General features: G+C 35.6%; 1 protein-coding gene across 2 annotated transcripts in view; it reads right to left on the bottom strand.

The window, feature by feature from the left end:
• The window catches only part of TLK1 (tousled-like kinase 1), a 70,802-nt gene continuing 53,541 nt past the window's right edge, over positions 1–17,261 (bottom strand). For both annotated transcript variants that reach the window (XM_010566958.1, XM_010566967.1), the window contains exons 12-21: positions 16,984–17,050; positions 13,255–13,352; positions 10,573–10,654; positions 10,206–10,297; positions 10,030–10,119; positions 9,106–9,275; positions 7,790–7,925; positions 5,158–5,269; positions 4,758–4,865; positions 1–1,756 (exon numbers count right to left, since the gene is read on the bottom strand). In XM_010566958.1, the coding sequence (XP_010565260.1) occupies positions 1,580–1,756; positions 4,758–4,865; positions 5,158–5,269; positions 7,790–7,925; positions 9,106–9,275; positions 10,030–10,119; positions 10,206–10,297; positions 10,573–10,654; positions 13,255–13,352; positions 16,984–17,050 (1,132 nt within the window). In that variant the 3' untranslated portion in view covers positions 1–1,579. The remainder of the gene's footprint in view (positions 1,757–4,757; positions 4,866–5,157; positions 5,270–7,789; positions 7,926–9,105; positions 9,276–10,029; positions 10,120–10,205; positions 10,298–10,572; positions 10,655–13,254; positions 13,353–16,983; positions 17,051–17,261) is intronic.

The raw sequence follows: 17,261 nt of genomic DNA, 5'->3' as shown, positions 1-17,261 counted from the left end.
TGAAATTTCAACTGTCATTGTTTATTACTGTTTTGGCTACATTCTCTACAATTTCAGCAGCATCTTAAAGAGACAGTTAATGTTTCTTTATATACAATGAAAACAAAATGGCTTGCAACATCAGAAACAAGAGCAACAGTTTAACTGTACAATACTAAATGAAAACCTGTGGTAATACAGCCTCCTTTTTCTGCAACATGGACAAAATTACATATAGGTATTCAGCATCAAGAATGGGATAGTAAAAAGAATGGTGAATGGGAGAGAGATACACTGTTCTGAAAAATAAGTTTCTACCATACAAGGCAGTTAGAAAATGTTTCACATTTTAAAGTATCTGTACAAGCCACAAGAAACATTTCCGTGTTGATAGGAACTTCCAGAAATAGAGAATAACCATGAGCAACTTCTACATCTAGTATCAATGCGCTCTCCAGGTTGAGAACACAATAAACTGACTTAAAGAACTGTACTGTATATTGCCAACACAGATCTGTTTTACATGCCTTGATTGTTAATGAATTACCTACTCTTAATCTCTCTATAACGTACAGTTGACTTGCACCTTAAGGAGGTCATTTGATTCTTTTGCAAAATTAAAAGCAACGTCATTTAGCAGCAGTTAAAAGCGCCTTGAGGGAGACTTAAAAAAAATACAATATCCAATTAGAAAAAGCCATACTTTAAACATTTGTACAGGAATAAGTTGCTGAAATTTAACTGAAAATGTGACATCTGTACAACAATTTACAATAGAGCTAGAAGGGAATTTATCATTATTCCTGCATAGAACATTATACATGACCTGTTTGCATTTGGTTTCATACTGTTGCTTGCTTTTATCAGAAGCCTGGAAAGTTTCACAAGTTTCAATACCACAGCAAGTATAGTATTTTTAGAAAATTGAGTGGATTTCAAAATTAGCAATCTATTTGAGAAATAAGTACTAGGAATTCCATATCACTCTTCCAATCAAAATTCAGTGAAACGCCACCGCATTTTTGGAGGTACAAGCCTGAGTTGCCAAATAAAATACTACAGTTTTATCTGAGGAATCTGATACAGAACATATCTTTGACTGTCTCACACTCCTTCCTTTGGTTTCGAAAGATCAATGTCTTGGAAAGATGGCAGTTAATTTAGTTTATAGCCAGGCACGGAATTTTTCCTGTGTTTTCAAATTTGCTCACTACCCTTTTTTATTTAAATAATGAAAAACTACCCTTCGTGTTAGAACTTTCCAGTATCAACCAAATGTACTTTAAGTATTAAAAACATTATTTACAATGTTCCCCAGAAAAAACTAAAAACGTTTTCTTCAGTCTTAAACACAGTATACCTGTTAGTGCGTAACAGGCAGTGTCATCCTTCAATGTTTAAAGGTATTTCTCAGAAGGGTACATTTATTCACAGTCCATGATCCATTCCAATCATACAAATGACACTATGTAGGAGGACTTCAGTCTGAAAACACAGTTATCAAACTTGTCCTGTGTAAAAACACTCAAATGCTTTCAAACTCAAGTCTGCATCTGGAAACTACACAAAGGTATCATGCCATTCCTCGGTTGGAGAAATTTCAGTACGAAATAATGCTTGAAGTAGGTGGTGTAGGGGATGCTGCTAGCCCAGTCATATGCAAGTTTCCTGAAGAATTTGATCTCCTCATATGAGGGAGAAGATAAGGATCATTAGCCAGCTGGTGGACATCAAATCTATCCTCTTTTCGGTATGCTAAACAGCGTCTGATGAAGGCCTAGAAAAGAAATGTAAAAAGTTACAATACCATTCCAAATAATTATGTCTGCTTACAAGCAAACATGCATGTCCTCCTGGATAAACTAGTTTCTAAACAAATTTTTGTTCTTATGTAATTCAATTCAAATGACAGTGTAAAATTTTACTACTGAGTCCAATGAAAAAAATGTAACATCACAGCAGGAAAAAAAAAAAAATCAGCAAATTAATTGACTTCAGATAATCACACTTTAAATATATATTTCCATGTTTAGGAACTATATTTACAAGTCAAACATTAGCATCTCACACAGTTAGACTTCTGCATGTGTTATCTATGAACGGCTTAGTAAAAACCAGAAGCAAATGTCAGAGGATTGAAATAGTAGAAAGGACTTCCACGGAGCTTCTAAAACCATTCAGCTATGTGGTAGGTGAAGAGTAGATGGAAGATGCAGGGGCAGAATTTCAACGCTTTAGTTGACCTTTGAAAGCAGGCATTACCACGTGCCATGACGGAATAGAGCAAAACATGAAATTTGACAATGGTGGTTGCTAAGTTCAATAGGCATTAAATAACTAACAGACTATTTAAGAAACCACTACCTAGCTGGAACTCCTTTCCCAGAAAAAACTCAATCCCATCCGCTTAAAAATACCTAATCAATTGAAAAATTCTGTAGCTATCTTCAGGACCGTTCTTGAGACATTATGTTTAAATCCATACAATGTACACCAATCATTTTGTGCTGAAAGTTTCTGTCAAGTCTTATGTCTAGCATACACAGAACATTTGGTCTCCTGAGAGCTTCAGCTTCAACATTTAATGATAGAAAATCCTTATTATTGCTACAGAACTGATTAGCACATCATTACTTAATTTAGAACTTAATTTAAAAGAATTACATATCTTTGATAAATCTGTTCAGCTGTTTGTTCTTTGCTCCAATTAAAAACTGGAGATTAAAGGAAAAAATCTGTGATACAAGTTCCAGAGAATCCTGCTAGAATTTACTTCTATCAATTACATAACCAGCACGAACAAGGTACAAAATAAAAATCATGCACATCTGTTAATATATATTCATGTGTTCTTGGACATTATGGATTTTAATCAAATTCTTCACAATAAATCCTTCGTAACAAGTGAATTGTTAGGAGTTGTTTGCAAGATCCTCAGAGTAACAGTTTGTGTATAAAATGTTTGTAAAATACTTCATGCTTCTGTGGTACTGTAGACACACTACTGCGATGCAAAGGAGAACATTACACATAATAGGAAAAAGTGAGGAGGATCAAAGAACAGTTACAGTCTGAAAACTAACTAACAATGTCCTTTCAGGTTCCATATTTATTTCATCTCTGTGTTTTCCAAATCAGAATTTCAGTTTACAAGCTGTTCTCTTCCAACTGCCAGGCCTATAAATCTGAAAGACAATTTGGATTCTACACAGTCATCATAAATGGTCTGAATTTACAAGTTAGTCTGAAATTGTTTTATAGCATTTCCACCAGAGAATAATTTCTCCCTCTCTCAGCTATCGTGACAATGTTAATAAGAGTGGAGAACACTGAAAGTTTTTTTTAGTCTTTCAAACAAACAAACAGAACATGAAATACACAGAGAATGTAAAATAAGTTGCCAATTCTCCACACTGAACTGTCTACTCTTTCCCAACATCCTCTATATAAAAACTATTAATGACAAAGAAATGCAAAGTTAAAAGACAGGGATATAAACTGTTAATATGTAATGTTATCAGTTATATGATGTGTACTTGTCAACTGCGTTCAAAGGACACAATTTTTCCAAATGGGGGTGAAAAAACAAAACCAGCAAACAAAAAACTCAACTAAACAAAAAACCCAGGACAAACTACAACTCTTCAGTCAAATTTTCGTAACCTTAACTGCAACTTGCTCACTAACACTACTTTTAGAAAGCCTAACCAATGGATATATACCACAAATTATAACAGCAGGTTTATGTACCCAAAAGACTTATTTTCTTGGGAAGTTACAGCCTCTAGAAATATGTTTCCTTTCCTTTTAATCTTTAGAAGCTAAATCTTAACATTCTTAAATTTTTTGCAGCTTGTGTCCCAAATCTAAGTATGTTTAATTAGTTGCTGAAACTTGAATAGGCATTCTACTATCTTGGCATTTTTTTCAACGAGCACATCTCTACTGCATCTGGCTTTGAATATATCTTTCAAAAATTAGGACAGTTGTACAAACAAGTAACATATAAAATACGTTCTTCCACATTCACAGAATTGGATCTGTGTTACAGATGCTCAGAGCAGCAATCATTTGGGAAAACACCTTAACCTGTTTCTGAATAGCTAGTCTGTGGAGATGAGTTTGATACTACAGAGGTTTCAAAATAAGATTTTTTAAATACAGGAAACATTGCCATCCACACCCTTTGTGGCAGATCAACTATTTTGGCAGTCTTATTTCCCGAATCAGCGTCAACATATGTTATAGATTCTTAATCTTAAGAATTTATGTTTCTAAACTCAGCTTTGAGTTAATACACACATACTATGACCTTTCAAGCGGAAGAGTGTTAGCAGGCATATCCTCCAGGTATTTGGTAGTCAAATAGTTCTTCAAGCCAATAAGGCTGCAGAGAATAACACTCACTGTTTTCAGAAAGAGCTTGTTACTGTTAGCAGAAGTATCTCACAAGAACTTCTAGCAAGACAGCCTGAGTGAGACACATAATGTCCTCTGGGAAAAAGCAAAGCAAACAATATTTGAGGCAGCCTATTTTAAAACTGCTTGCAAATTTTTGGAATGTGTATATATATAGTCTTGCTTTGAAGTACATGATTTTGAGAAGTCCCAGAGTAAGTTTGCTTAAATAAAGCCATCAAAATACCAGTTCTCCATTATGTTTTCTTACACGTTTAGTTACTACATCCCACAGCATTCTTAAGTTAACAGCAATTTTACAGCTGAATCTTTTATGATTAATGTTTTAACTGTTACTCAGAGATCATAAGAAAAGTTACCTTGGCTTCATTGCTTACAACAGGTTTGACAGGGAACTGAACTTCTGTGGCTTTTAATATTGTATTTTCTTGTAAGATATCTTGCTGTGATTGATTGTGGCCAAATGGCTGAAAATAAGCACATGATTTTTTTCATGAGGGTTATCCAACTACTTTGATTTCATAAATATTTATGCTATAGTAAGTTGTTGCAGTGTTAATACAAACTGCTAACCATTCTGTAAATAAAAAAGTTTCTGTCAAGATTTTCTACATTTCTTGCAGTATCAACACACACCACCAAAAAGTAACACAAGTAATTTTCCATGTAGATTCACATCTTTATGACTATCATTCATAGTCTACTGGAAACAGGCATTTACATTAAAACTCTAAGATTTTCAAACAACATTTTCCTTACCTTTCTACCATAAAGGCATTGGAAAAAGATTACTCCAACTGACCATACATCAACCTTATTAGAAATCTTTGGTGGCTCTTTGCCAACTACAAAACACTCTGGAGGCAAGTACCTGGAAAACAAAACATGCATCTCGGTGTCTGCAAGTAGATGTATGGCATCACTAGAACTTGTTCAAATATCAAATTATACAAACACTTCACGTACATCTTGTGGTCTTTTGGCAACTGTACAGTTGCCTTACGATCTGCACTCCAACACCTTGCACACTCATCAAAACTGACTTTAGTTTTTTGTATAGTCAGTCAGTCAAATAGAGGATCTATTTCATACAAGCACAAATACTAACATTCTTTACCTAATTCACTAATTGTAATTTTTTTTTAAATTGGGATCCTAGGTTAAATATGAACCTTCTCCATCTATCAGAGCAAGAAAAGATGAAAGCCATATAGGGCATTTTACAGCAAGCCCTGGTTAGGAATCAAAGATAGTGTAGATATGGCTTAAAGGCTCTTTAGCTAAGTTTTTAGTAAGAATAATGACATTAACCAGAGGGGTGTATGGTAGACAAAGGTGACTGGTATTTCCATTCCTATAATCTGCAGGAAGCCATACTTAAAGAGCTGAAAGTTAGGAAGTTCCTGTGCCATTCCTGAATTACAGGAGAACTGGTAAAATGGAACCTCCTTTAAAAAACAAACAAAATCTCCCAAACATATCAATATGGGTGCAGTTAAGTATTATTGACTGTAATATCTAAAATTGAAAAAGGCATCAAAACTATTAGAGCAACTACAGACCAGGCACTTTCATCAACAGCATTTAAGACTTTAAAAAATTTTTTGAAGAATTATTTGTAGAAATGGAAATAAGCAGAAAAATGAGAAGAATGCAACACAAATATGAATTTCACACAGTATCACAAAATATCTTCTGGAATACTCATGTACAACTCCGATTACAACAATCAAGAAAAATTAGCTTAGAGTGATGCAAGTGCAAAGAAAGCTACTAAAATGATCTGAAGAATGGAGTGCCTACAATTCAGGGGAAAAAACTGAAGGCTATAAAAACACCAAGGAGCAAGTACTAGGAAGGGAAACAACCTACTTCAGGGAGGACAGTGTTGGCACAGGAACAAACAAGTATAAACTGGCCACAAATAAACACAGTCTGTAAATTAGAGGATTAGGTTTCTAATGATCAGAGAACTGAGGTTACGGAACACACTTCAAATCAGATTACTGGGGACAAAACACCAACTAAATTTAATACAAACGTCTGTAAGTTTATAAAAGAGATTATGTGACCTAACTGCCTGGAAAGGCAGGTAACTGGACCCAGTGACTGAGGAAATCCCTTCCTGGACTATGCTGCTCACAGTTTGTGCAATCTGCTCTGAACGGACTCATCCCCCACCTCAAACTCACTCAAAAGATTTCCCTCCTTAATGAAGATTTTAGGCTCAGACAAAGTGTGAATTAGAAATGCAGAGATTCATCATGAACCTATAATGGTCAAAGACCTTTTCTGATCCCTTAGTTTACAGACTAGCATCTGTGGCATTTTAGATTAAACCAAAGGCCAAAATTTTTTGACATACATTCCTACAATAAAATATTTAAATTGGTGTTCAAACAGGTAAAGCATTAAAAAGAGTAGCAAAAGCCTAACACTGCTAGAATGCTTCAACTTGAGTAATCATCTTTTCACAGTATGTGTGCATTGGCATTTGTGCAAGAGTATGTGTGTTTTCTTTTCTAAAAAATCTGAAGGAAAAGGCAAAAACTTCACTATGTGCAGCTTCCGAATATGGGAAAAGTTGCAGAGCAAATGGGAACGACACTGGCTTCTCTGTTTAGAGTTAGGTTTCAGCTCCTGACTCTGATCTTGCTACAAGCAGAATGAGGAGAGAAAGAGCAAATGAATTCACAAGCAGTAACCTGGCCAATACAGGCTTCCTATTCCACCCACCCTGACACACCTACTACGCACCCAGGCTCAAGGAGCTACTGTGCCATGAAGAAGCTGCATCTTTAGAGAGCAAATTCTAGAAACAGCTCTTCTGTAAGCAATGAAGTGCTTATTGTCATTCCTGTTCTGTAGGCAGCTCTAAAACTTCAGGTTTTTGGACAAGCATGCAAGTGAACGCAGAAAACAAATCACAGCTGCTGAGCTGTCATTAACCTTTAGGATGGAAGAGTAAATACTCTTTTGTCCTAAGGACATTACCTGCTGGTAATCCCTGCTCTAAGATTTCCAAGGACTAAGCACCCACACTTAATCATCATAGCTCTGTCAAATGTCTTCAACCACCTGCAGCCAAAGATTAAACACCTGCTTCTTCAGGGAAACCATGTTTCTAAAACACAGTGATCATCTCCACATTTTTATTTTTTTGTATATTAAAAAAAAACAAACAACACTCTCACATTCTCTTATCTTACTTGTTATGTTACCATTCTAACATTTGGGAATATCAACATTCATAGTACTGCACAAAAATCTTTGTCATCCATGTTAATATTTTTAATTCTATCTCTCTCTCCAAATTGGCTTTATAAGAGACCATTTATGAAATCTGAACAATGACCCAGAGTCTAAACAGCAAAATCAAACCAGGCATTACCAGTAAGTTCCTGCTCCCTGTGAAGTTAAATCCATTCCATCCACACCATAGCTATCATCATCCATTATTTTGGACAGGCCAAAATCAGTAATTTTTATTTCTCCACATGCTGTTCCATCTACAAGAAGGATATTACCTATCCAGGGGAAAAAAAAAAATTACCTCAAAAAAAGCTAACAGAATGCTTTATTTTCAAAACCAGGCTCAATTTTCAGGAACATCTAACTTCATGAGGTGTAAGTGACACCTTTACATCATCTTTATATCCTCAAGTCTAGAGTAACTTGATTATGACACATCTGAGTGCAGTCTCAGGAACTTTCTAGGTTATCATCATCATCTGAAATGGCTCCCTCAGCCGGGAGCTGGCTGGACAGCGAGGAAACACCAAAATCTAGTGAGGAAACACTAAAATGTAGCAGTATACCAGTTACAATGAAGTTTCATATTTTTCTGCCCAGAACAAATCCTACACTACAGGTTTCAGGGCTTGCATATGCCACAAAATTGTGCCAAGAAATTGCTGCAGTACTACAAATCTCACTCCATGTATTAAAGCTGTACAATAATTTCTTGATATAAAAGTTATTTGATAAAGTTCCTCTGAGAACAAAAACTAATGAGACTAAGAATACATTCTGTATAATACCATATGAGAGAAATCTATATGAACAGTTTGTTACACAGCAGCAAGCAAACAGGCTGGCACTAAGAGTTACATTACAAAACCCCATGCTTGGAAGTGTAGCAGATTAAAGTACACGAAGAATACAAGCATCATTCATGCAAGGTGGTAAAACAAAGGCCATGGAATCAACACGGAATACATCGTTTATTACAATGCTTATTACTTATTGTAAAGAAAACTGTGAAGTCCTGTTTTGAAGTGCTTATGCTGAGATGCTGAAAGTGATTAATTACCTATTTCAATCCTTTACAGGCTAAGAAATACATAAGGGAAAAATTATTTACATGTCAGCATTCCACAATGATCAGACAGGGCTCAGCCAACTAAAGATCTTACCTGTTTATATTGGAAATACCAATGTACCTATCTATGTGCTATATGATTTCTTCCTACAAATTCAAACCAAAATAATACAAAGTAGAAAACTTATGACAAACATTTTCCCAAAGAAAAAACAGATATTTTGGGCAATAAAACTAGAAAGAAAAGCACACACTGTTTTCAGTTGTTTACAATAAGTGTGACATACAGAAGATAATTTTGGTATTTTCAGGCATGAATTACAAACAAAATAGAGGATAAAAAAATAATAAAAAAGACATTTTCAATCATAACATTCCTCATTTACCTGGTTTAAGATCATAGTGTATAATAGGGGGCTTGATCTCATTGAGATACCGTAGTGCATTTACTATTTGCATTACAATGGACCTAGCTTCCTTCTCTGACATCAATTTATGTTGCTTGAGATAGAAATCCAAGTCATTGCCTTCACAGTATTCTAACACCGTGCAAAACCTAGGGTAGAATTCAGAGAGACAAAATTAAATAACGTATCAAACTGTACAATCGGAAATGGAGAAATTGCAACCTAGTTTGATACTGGCAAGTTTAAGAATGGCTGCCTGAATATTAAACTACATGAATGAAATTGTTAATAGAACACATGGCATAACTACTAGCTTATGAAAACTGACATAAATCAGAACATTCATATTCACCAAAAGAGAAAATGCATCCATATTGACAAGAGGTTAAGTTAAAAAAAACCCCCTTATTTATGTAGGTACGTTTCTCAATAGAAAAATATATTCACTATGCCTTAAGATGTGACACAATTTCATCAAAGAGGTGCAGCCCAGTGACCAGGGGTTAAGCTTAGGCTAATAACGCTACTGATGTCATTTAGTCTTGGAAAACTTGTCTAAGCTACAGCAGCCTTTTGGAGCTACACTGCAGCAGCCCTTGCTCTGCCCAAAAACAGTACAGCACCACACGTCCCCTTCACCCTCAGGACATCCTGTAGGGCTTGTTAATCAGGTGTTGCAAAACATGTTTTTCATCACTTCGTATAAGGCCTGCAATATTTAGCTGAGACAAAATTCTGCAACTAGTGTGTTTTGTTTCCAAGTCCCCTTAAGGAAACCCTAAATGCTTTGGCTGAAAACAAGAACATATTATTTTTTTCAAATACTCTTCATTTCTGTTTATCTAATATACAGCACTAAAATTATTGCCAAGTTCTAGAAAATGTATCATTTTATGTACTTACGTATCTGTATCCAGGGAGAAGTAGTCATACAGTTTAACTATCCGGGGGTGATCCAGTTCTTTGTGTATTCTATACTCTCTGCAGGCATGTCTAAAAGAAGATGGATACATTAACCTTCTACAATCAATAAAATGCTATTCAATTTAACATATGAAGCGTAAGTCATTAATATTTACTTGTGGTAGTTTTCTTTCTTTTCATCCCTCCAGCTTTTGTTAAGCTGGTGAATCTTCACAGCAGCATATCTTTGTTCATAAAGATCAAAAGCCTAAAAAAGAAACCCACAAATATGGGAAAGTTATAACCAAAGATGATAAAAATAACACCCAATAAAGAGAGGAAAAAAAATGGCATATAATTCACAAGTCTACAGTAATGCTACCTCCCTCCCTGGGTTAATCGAAGTTTGCTCAACCAGTGTTTAAAGAGTATACCACATTACAATCCTTCTGCTTATTCAGATCCCCCTCCCTCCTGCCAAAAATCAAATGTACAAACATACATGGTTCAAACATTAGATTTAGCAGACCCAACACACTCTACCTTGTACACTTCACTGAAGCCACCTCGGCCAAGTAAATGGAGTAACAAATACCGTTCATTCAACGTGGGGTGATCTTTAAATCTCAAAAAGAAAAAAAAAATAATTCTATTTGAGGTATACAAATAGGGTCTAAAATGTAAATCTCTTAATATTACTTCTCAAATGGAGATTTTTTTTTACTAGCAATATATAATATGTTGAACAACATTACACCACGTGTAACCTTATGGCACAACTATGCAACATGGCCAACTTCAGTACCTTTTGACTATTTAGTGTACAAATACTATCACAACACCATCATCAAACCAGTCAATTCTGGCAAATTTTTGTCTACTTTTGTCTCTATTTTTGTGAGGATAAGACAAGCACCATTAAATTTAAACATGCGATACAAGGGCTCTCTCGTCGTTGTGCCAAATTTTACAGAAGTCTCAAACTTCAGCTTTCTGGAACAGATGAGGAGGATATTCTTCCAATTTCACATGAAACATGACCAGGCCTGTTGTACATACCTGCCTCTTTTTAACAAAATGGGTTTTATATAACAATAGGAAGTTAACAAATAACAAACAGCAATATGGGGAAAACACACCAAAGGACTGAGTATCTGCTTGTACTCTAATCAAAAGCAAGAAGAAAACACTCCTTCCAAACACCAAATGATGCTGCAGGACAGAGAAAAGGACCATACTCTCTCCTGAAATGTGCGGAAGACAAAATACATCCTTTCATCCAACCAGGGGGAAGGGAGGTGAATACTCACCACTTTTCTAGTGCAATGATGAGACAACTATACTCATGAATCCAGGGCCAGCTGCCAGTTACACGCCATATAAAACTTTAAGGAAGCGTTTAGGGCTAGTCTGCCAATAGGTCATCCCATCCTTCCATGTTCTCTATCGTTTTGGAGGTATGGTCATAGTCAAGTATTTGAGGGAAGATGCATATTCTTGCTTACTGTGCCCCTTTTAAACATAAAACTTTCCTTTTCCTCACTATGAAAATACATATTTCAATGCTAAAGACATTTTTTAAAACATCATAAACAGTAAGTAATGCACTTAGTGTAGAAGAAATAACAAATTTAGAGGTAGCATCATTAGGTGATTGATGTCATGTGACCAGTAGCCCAATTCTTTAAAACCACAGTCAACAAATTTAGATTTATATTTTCTTGGTTCTTCAATTACACGTATGCTTCTAGTAGGGCCAATCTTGTGAACCTTACCACCTTCCCTCTCCACTGCTGCTTCTGCTACTCCGTGTGGCTCTCCATGGCTCAGAACCTACACCTTGCAGGTAGCCCCAGCATCACATGGGCTATAAACCCGGACAGGGAAGCCCTAACCCACACTCTCAACTTGTCCTGTTATCCCAGTGCAGTTGTAAATAACACATGCAGACATACAAGTTTACCCACCTCTGAACTGGGCAATATTTCCTACTCTTCATTGCCAAGGCTGGAATGCCAAACAGGTGAGTTTGCTGCCTACTTTGCTTGGGGAGGGCATACATGGGTAGAGTAATGTAGAGGGGAATGTTGCTAGAGCAAGAAAGAGGGCTCAACTTTGCTGGAAGCTGAAAACCCAACAGGATTTGAGTCAGGACCCAACAGCTGCTTTGCTTCAAACCCTCTCCCTTATCAAATGGCCAAGTTGCCAAGATGCATTAAGGAAAGACAGCGGGGGCTACAGACCTAAATTACTTCTCCATTGCTTCTGTCTTCTATATTATGAGTGTAAGCTGCAGCTTGGCCACTTGGTAAATACTCAAGCCTGAACTCCCACAAAAACATGAACACACAGTTTAAAGCTTTTTGTTCTGTACCATAAAATGTGTCAAAATTGACTGCAGAAAATGAGCAATGAAGCTGCAGTAGTCTGCCTGTCCATGTCCTGTAACTCTGTTTTCCACTGGGAATGTAATTTGGACATTCTTTGCCCCACATATGCAATATTTACACAGTCAAAGCCTGTCATTTTTCTGTGGCATTTATTACTTCTTGTTGAACGATGCCTTTTTAAAAAAAAAAAAAAAAAAAAAAACAAACCAAAAAAACCCCCCAAACACCAAAACCAAACTCTTCTAATGCAAACACTGAAGATTAAAAAACATTATCATTTAACCTGCAAAGAACTGCTTGTTTATTTGTTGTAGGACATTTATTTTTGAAGGAAAATATTCTACCATTGAGTTGTAAGCATCAACACTAATTATTTTTCATAACACAACACCAATTTAGCTATCAATTAGCACTATAGCACATAGTAAAAAAAATTTTCTGTATTCCTGCAGGGTAGGTCTGGGGACCTACCTGTTGCATGAAACCTCCCAGCCGTTTTCTTGCATTATTGTCAGCTAAGTGAATTGCATTAGGTTCCCTTACAAGACTTTTTTTTTAGCCTAGTAATATGGTCTAGCAAGTTTTAGCTCTCCTGCACTATAAGCTGTGTATATATGTTATTCCTTGCATATTCAATAAAACCATTAGTAAGTTTACTAAATATAAGTAATTCTATTCTTTTTGAAGTTTAAATAAGTTGGTGTTTAAAATATATACATAAACAAAGAGAACCAAAGAAAAAGTTATGAACAAGCCTCTCCTCTGTAGGTAAAATGTGATTTCAGAGCATTATTTTAAAATTAGACATGCAAAATTAAGACAGTAAGTCTCTTACTGTGAATTATCTTCATTATTTATTCTTTTCAGTTCTCTTATGTGAAGATTCCTAACTCTTTCCAAACGTTCAAGTTCTGCTTGTATTTCAGCTTCCTCCTGCAAATGAAAAGAATGGAATATAAAAGCTCATTTACTCCCCATTTGAAAAGGGTATTTTTACCCCTGCATCAATACTAGTGGTGATGGAGGAACATTACATTACAAAACCCTGCTGAACTAGAAGAAAGCACTGCTTTTCTCTTAAAGCCAGAAAAATTCAGAAAGATAAGGCAAAAGCCTGTTTAAAGGAACCTTTCTGTCCATGAACCCACAGGTAATGGGATGTTCACAGTTTTGTTCTGCACTGTAGGGATGCTATTTGAAATGAGAAGCAGCTGGGTTTTGTACCTCAGCCAAGGAGAGAAATTATCTGGGAAGCGGTCTGAAATTGATGTACAAAGAAGAAAAAACTGAGATATGTGCAGTTACAGATTTGGTACAAACCGACAAATTAAGAAAAGACGTTTAAAATATTTTGAGGCTGAAGTGCAAATCAAAGAAAGAATAAAAGAGTAAGTCATTACAGCAGAAACGTTCTTAAGGTGTTGATACAAGACACCAAAACCAAGCTAATTTAAAAAGATTTTTCCATTTGCAACTTATTAAAATTACAAATGCAGAATGCATATTGCCTAAGATTTTGAGTGCAATTTCAAAAGAAGCATGTCAGGTATGAGCACATTCCTTAACTAATTTCAGCACTTAAAATTATCTCATCTTTATGCTACATATTAGAGAACATTGAAATAGTTGTTTATTCAGATTCTCTAAAAAAGTAAAGACTTCATGATGCCTAATTTGTGGAAACCTACATATCTATACTCAAAGTGAAAAACGTATACTCATTGAAAGACACTGTAGAAAGGGTTATATCAATTTCAGAGTTAGTACCTCTAGAACTTGAAAGTTTGAATAAACGGGAGACAAAATTAGTCCATACCAGAAAGCTCATAATTATGGAATTATTCTAGCTGAAAAGGAAAAAGAAGGCCTGGCATCTGATACGTTATTTTTTTTTAGTAGCAGTGCCAGTGGAAGCAGTGCCCCACATCATCTCTTGTTATTTTGGCACAGCCTCTTGTACAGCCACATGGTGAACCAAACTGGAAAACTAATCAATCTTATTTTTTTCCTTTTTTGTTTAGCTTTAAAAAAAAAAAAAGTGCAAGCCTCACAAAGATACATATTTGGTTTTTGAAAGAAGCTAGATCAGTTCTCCAGTCCAATTTATACTGTGACTGCACAACCTGGTGGTGCTAATAAAAGCGACAGGGCAACAAGTCACAAGGGGATGGAGGCAGGAGTCAGCAAAGGGGAGAGAAAATGCTGTAAAGCTGATATTTCCCAACATTGTATATCATAAAACCACATCCTGGAACAACAACTGTATTTATATAATCTAAACCACACAAATAACAACATTTGCAATGAGTTGAGGAGTCCAGACCGGACAATTTCAGTGGATATCCTGAATCCCTCCCCATAAGCTAAGGAAAACAACTCACATCCCAAAACAAGACACTAGATGAATCTCCATATAGAAAAAAAAAAAAAAATTCCTAATAATTTAAAAGCTGGACTAAGTAACGTTAATCTGCTAGCAGATCTGGATGGACCATTTGTTTTTCCTAACATATAATGTCAAGTGTTGGGTTTTTTTTTTCCTGTTTATGCAATGTTAAACTCTTTTTTTTTTTTTTTAAATATATTTAGATTCATCTTTGCAGTTCTCTGTTAAATACCCTGAAATGATATGCAGTTCCTCATAACCCAATAGTCCTTTATAAAGAATTCTAGCCCTTCTCCCCCCGCAAAAGGCCACACACTTATACACACACAATTGTCTATGTTCTTCCCAAAGGCTGACAAAAAAAAAAAAAATAAAAATCCATCAGTTATGCCTCTTCTGGGCTTTTTTGTTCATATATTATGCAATTCAGTGGTTCTCAAAATGTGGTTCATAGGCCAATGCTAGTCCAAAGAGAACTGGCTGGTTGCATTGTTTCCAGCTGTTATTTAGGACACTCAGGCTGTGAATACCTTTAAGCAAGAATGAACCAGCTTAGCTGCCTCAGGTCACTGCTATATAAAAGGAAGTAAGAAAACAAGAGCCTCTCTCCAGGACCAAAGCTGCTAGCTGGAAAAGAATTTCCTGGGGAGCAGAAGGAAAAGAAAACTGGTGGTGGCAGCATGTACAGGGCACCAAAAATAAGAGCACCAGGAAAGCATCTGGAGAGTGAAAAGGAAGAGGAGCAGACAGCAAAACAGCATATGCAGAAGGAAAGAAGAAAAAACCGTAACCAGCAAAGAAGCATTAGGGAAGAAATATAGCCGTGTAAAAAGAAGAAAACAAAATTGTTTTTCTTAGTTAACAACAAAATTTGTATAGCACGTAAGAATTAAAATGCAAGTATGTATTTTTATTATTATTTTCAGATATATTCAAACAGGATTTGCTAAGAAATAACATTTGTTTCCCCTCTGGCATTTAGTCAAGGGAGTTACTTCTCATACAGAGTACCCCAGCATTGATGGTCAAGGTGAAAACAAAATTTGGGTATTAAACAACTTTGTAACAGCTTCCTTCATATGTCACTTGAAATTTCCATTAGACTTCAAAAAAGTTAAAGCATGGAAAGAAACCTACGGAATTCCGTAACAGAATTTCACGTGAAGCTGGTGCAATTTCTAAAGCATTAACAATGAGGAACTATGTGGGCAGTCTACTTCACTAGTGCCAACAAGTTTATATGCAGATTTCCTACCAGATTCAAGTACTTTCTTGTCATACTTTTAGAAAACAGCATCGGTGTTCTCAAGGGGCCCAGTTCAGTTTATTATAGTAGGATTTATAACAGGTGACGTACATTTGAAGAGAACAGGCCTGAAACAGACTTTTGCAACATTTCAAGGGGAAAAACACTATGACCTGTTTTGACTGAACATCTCAAGAGCTACTGCTCTGCAGATAAAGGTACTTTCCTTTCACACTTGTTGACATATTTCTGTCTGCTTCAACTGTCATTCCTTTTCACATCTTATTTCTCAAAAGTTTGTTAATATCATAATTATCTCATCACATAGATGTATTAGAATGATGGGCTTCAAGAAAAAAGTACTGCTGTTTTTTTCAGAAGTCAAAAACTGGAGTAAAATATCTGACTGCAAAAATAATTTAAGATACAGAGAAAAGATTTTCCATAAAAGTAGGAAAATTATGTTCTTTCTTGCAACAGGTAGTATGCTAACCAATAACTGAAGTGGATACTGTAGATGATCAAAACATGATATTCATTCAGAAATGCAATGCTTTGTAAATTGGACCTTTTTAAAGGTCAAAAACTAACGTAAAAACATGTATCAAACTTGGCTGACTCTACTTCCTCAGCTCTGAAACAAGAGCAGTATTGGTAGCATCATAACTGTTACCACCGTTAGAAGGACTCAAGGCATCAGTACAGTGTTACACTGGGTGTGCACTCCCCTGTATTCACAGTGTTTATAGTAAGCTGTGCAAAAAAAAAAAAAAAAGGCACTGCTGGGCATAAAATTGTATACAGCACTTTTAGTATTATGTTTTCTACTCACAGAGCTCTCAACAAGCCGTCTCTTATTTTGATAGTACTAGTTTTTATGGTTTTGGGCATGGTAAAAAAAATAATCTTAGAATAACAGATCATATACATACCTTTTTGAGATGTCCTAATCGAAGTTTGAAAATTTCTTCCTGTTCATGATACTCTGCTAGAGTCAAACTGAAAAAACAAAACAAAACAAACATGTAATTATAGCTTTTATATGATGGTAAACAAAACAATAGGATTGTTACTTAAATACTACAGTAAATACAGTATCTATGCTAATTATTTACTACCACAATACTACAACTACATTTTTGAACCATCTTGGTTTGTAATTTCAAGGTCAAAACATACTTACAGAATGCCTCTCTGTCTGGTATTCTGG

This window comes from Haliaeetus leucocephalus, unplaced genomic scaffold (assembly GCF_000737465.1).
Source record: "Haliaeetus leucocephalus isolate CR32 unplaced genomic scaffold, Haliaeetus_leucocephalus-4.0 Scaffold1, whole genome shotgun sequence".
Lineage (NCBI taxonomy): Eukaryota > Metazoa > Chordata > Aves > Accipitriformes > Accipitridae > Haliaeetus > Haliaeetus leucocephalus.
Note: the sequence above shows the minus strand (reverse complement) of the source record. Positions and strands in the feature narration are given on the sequence as shown.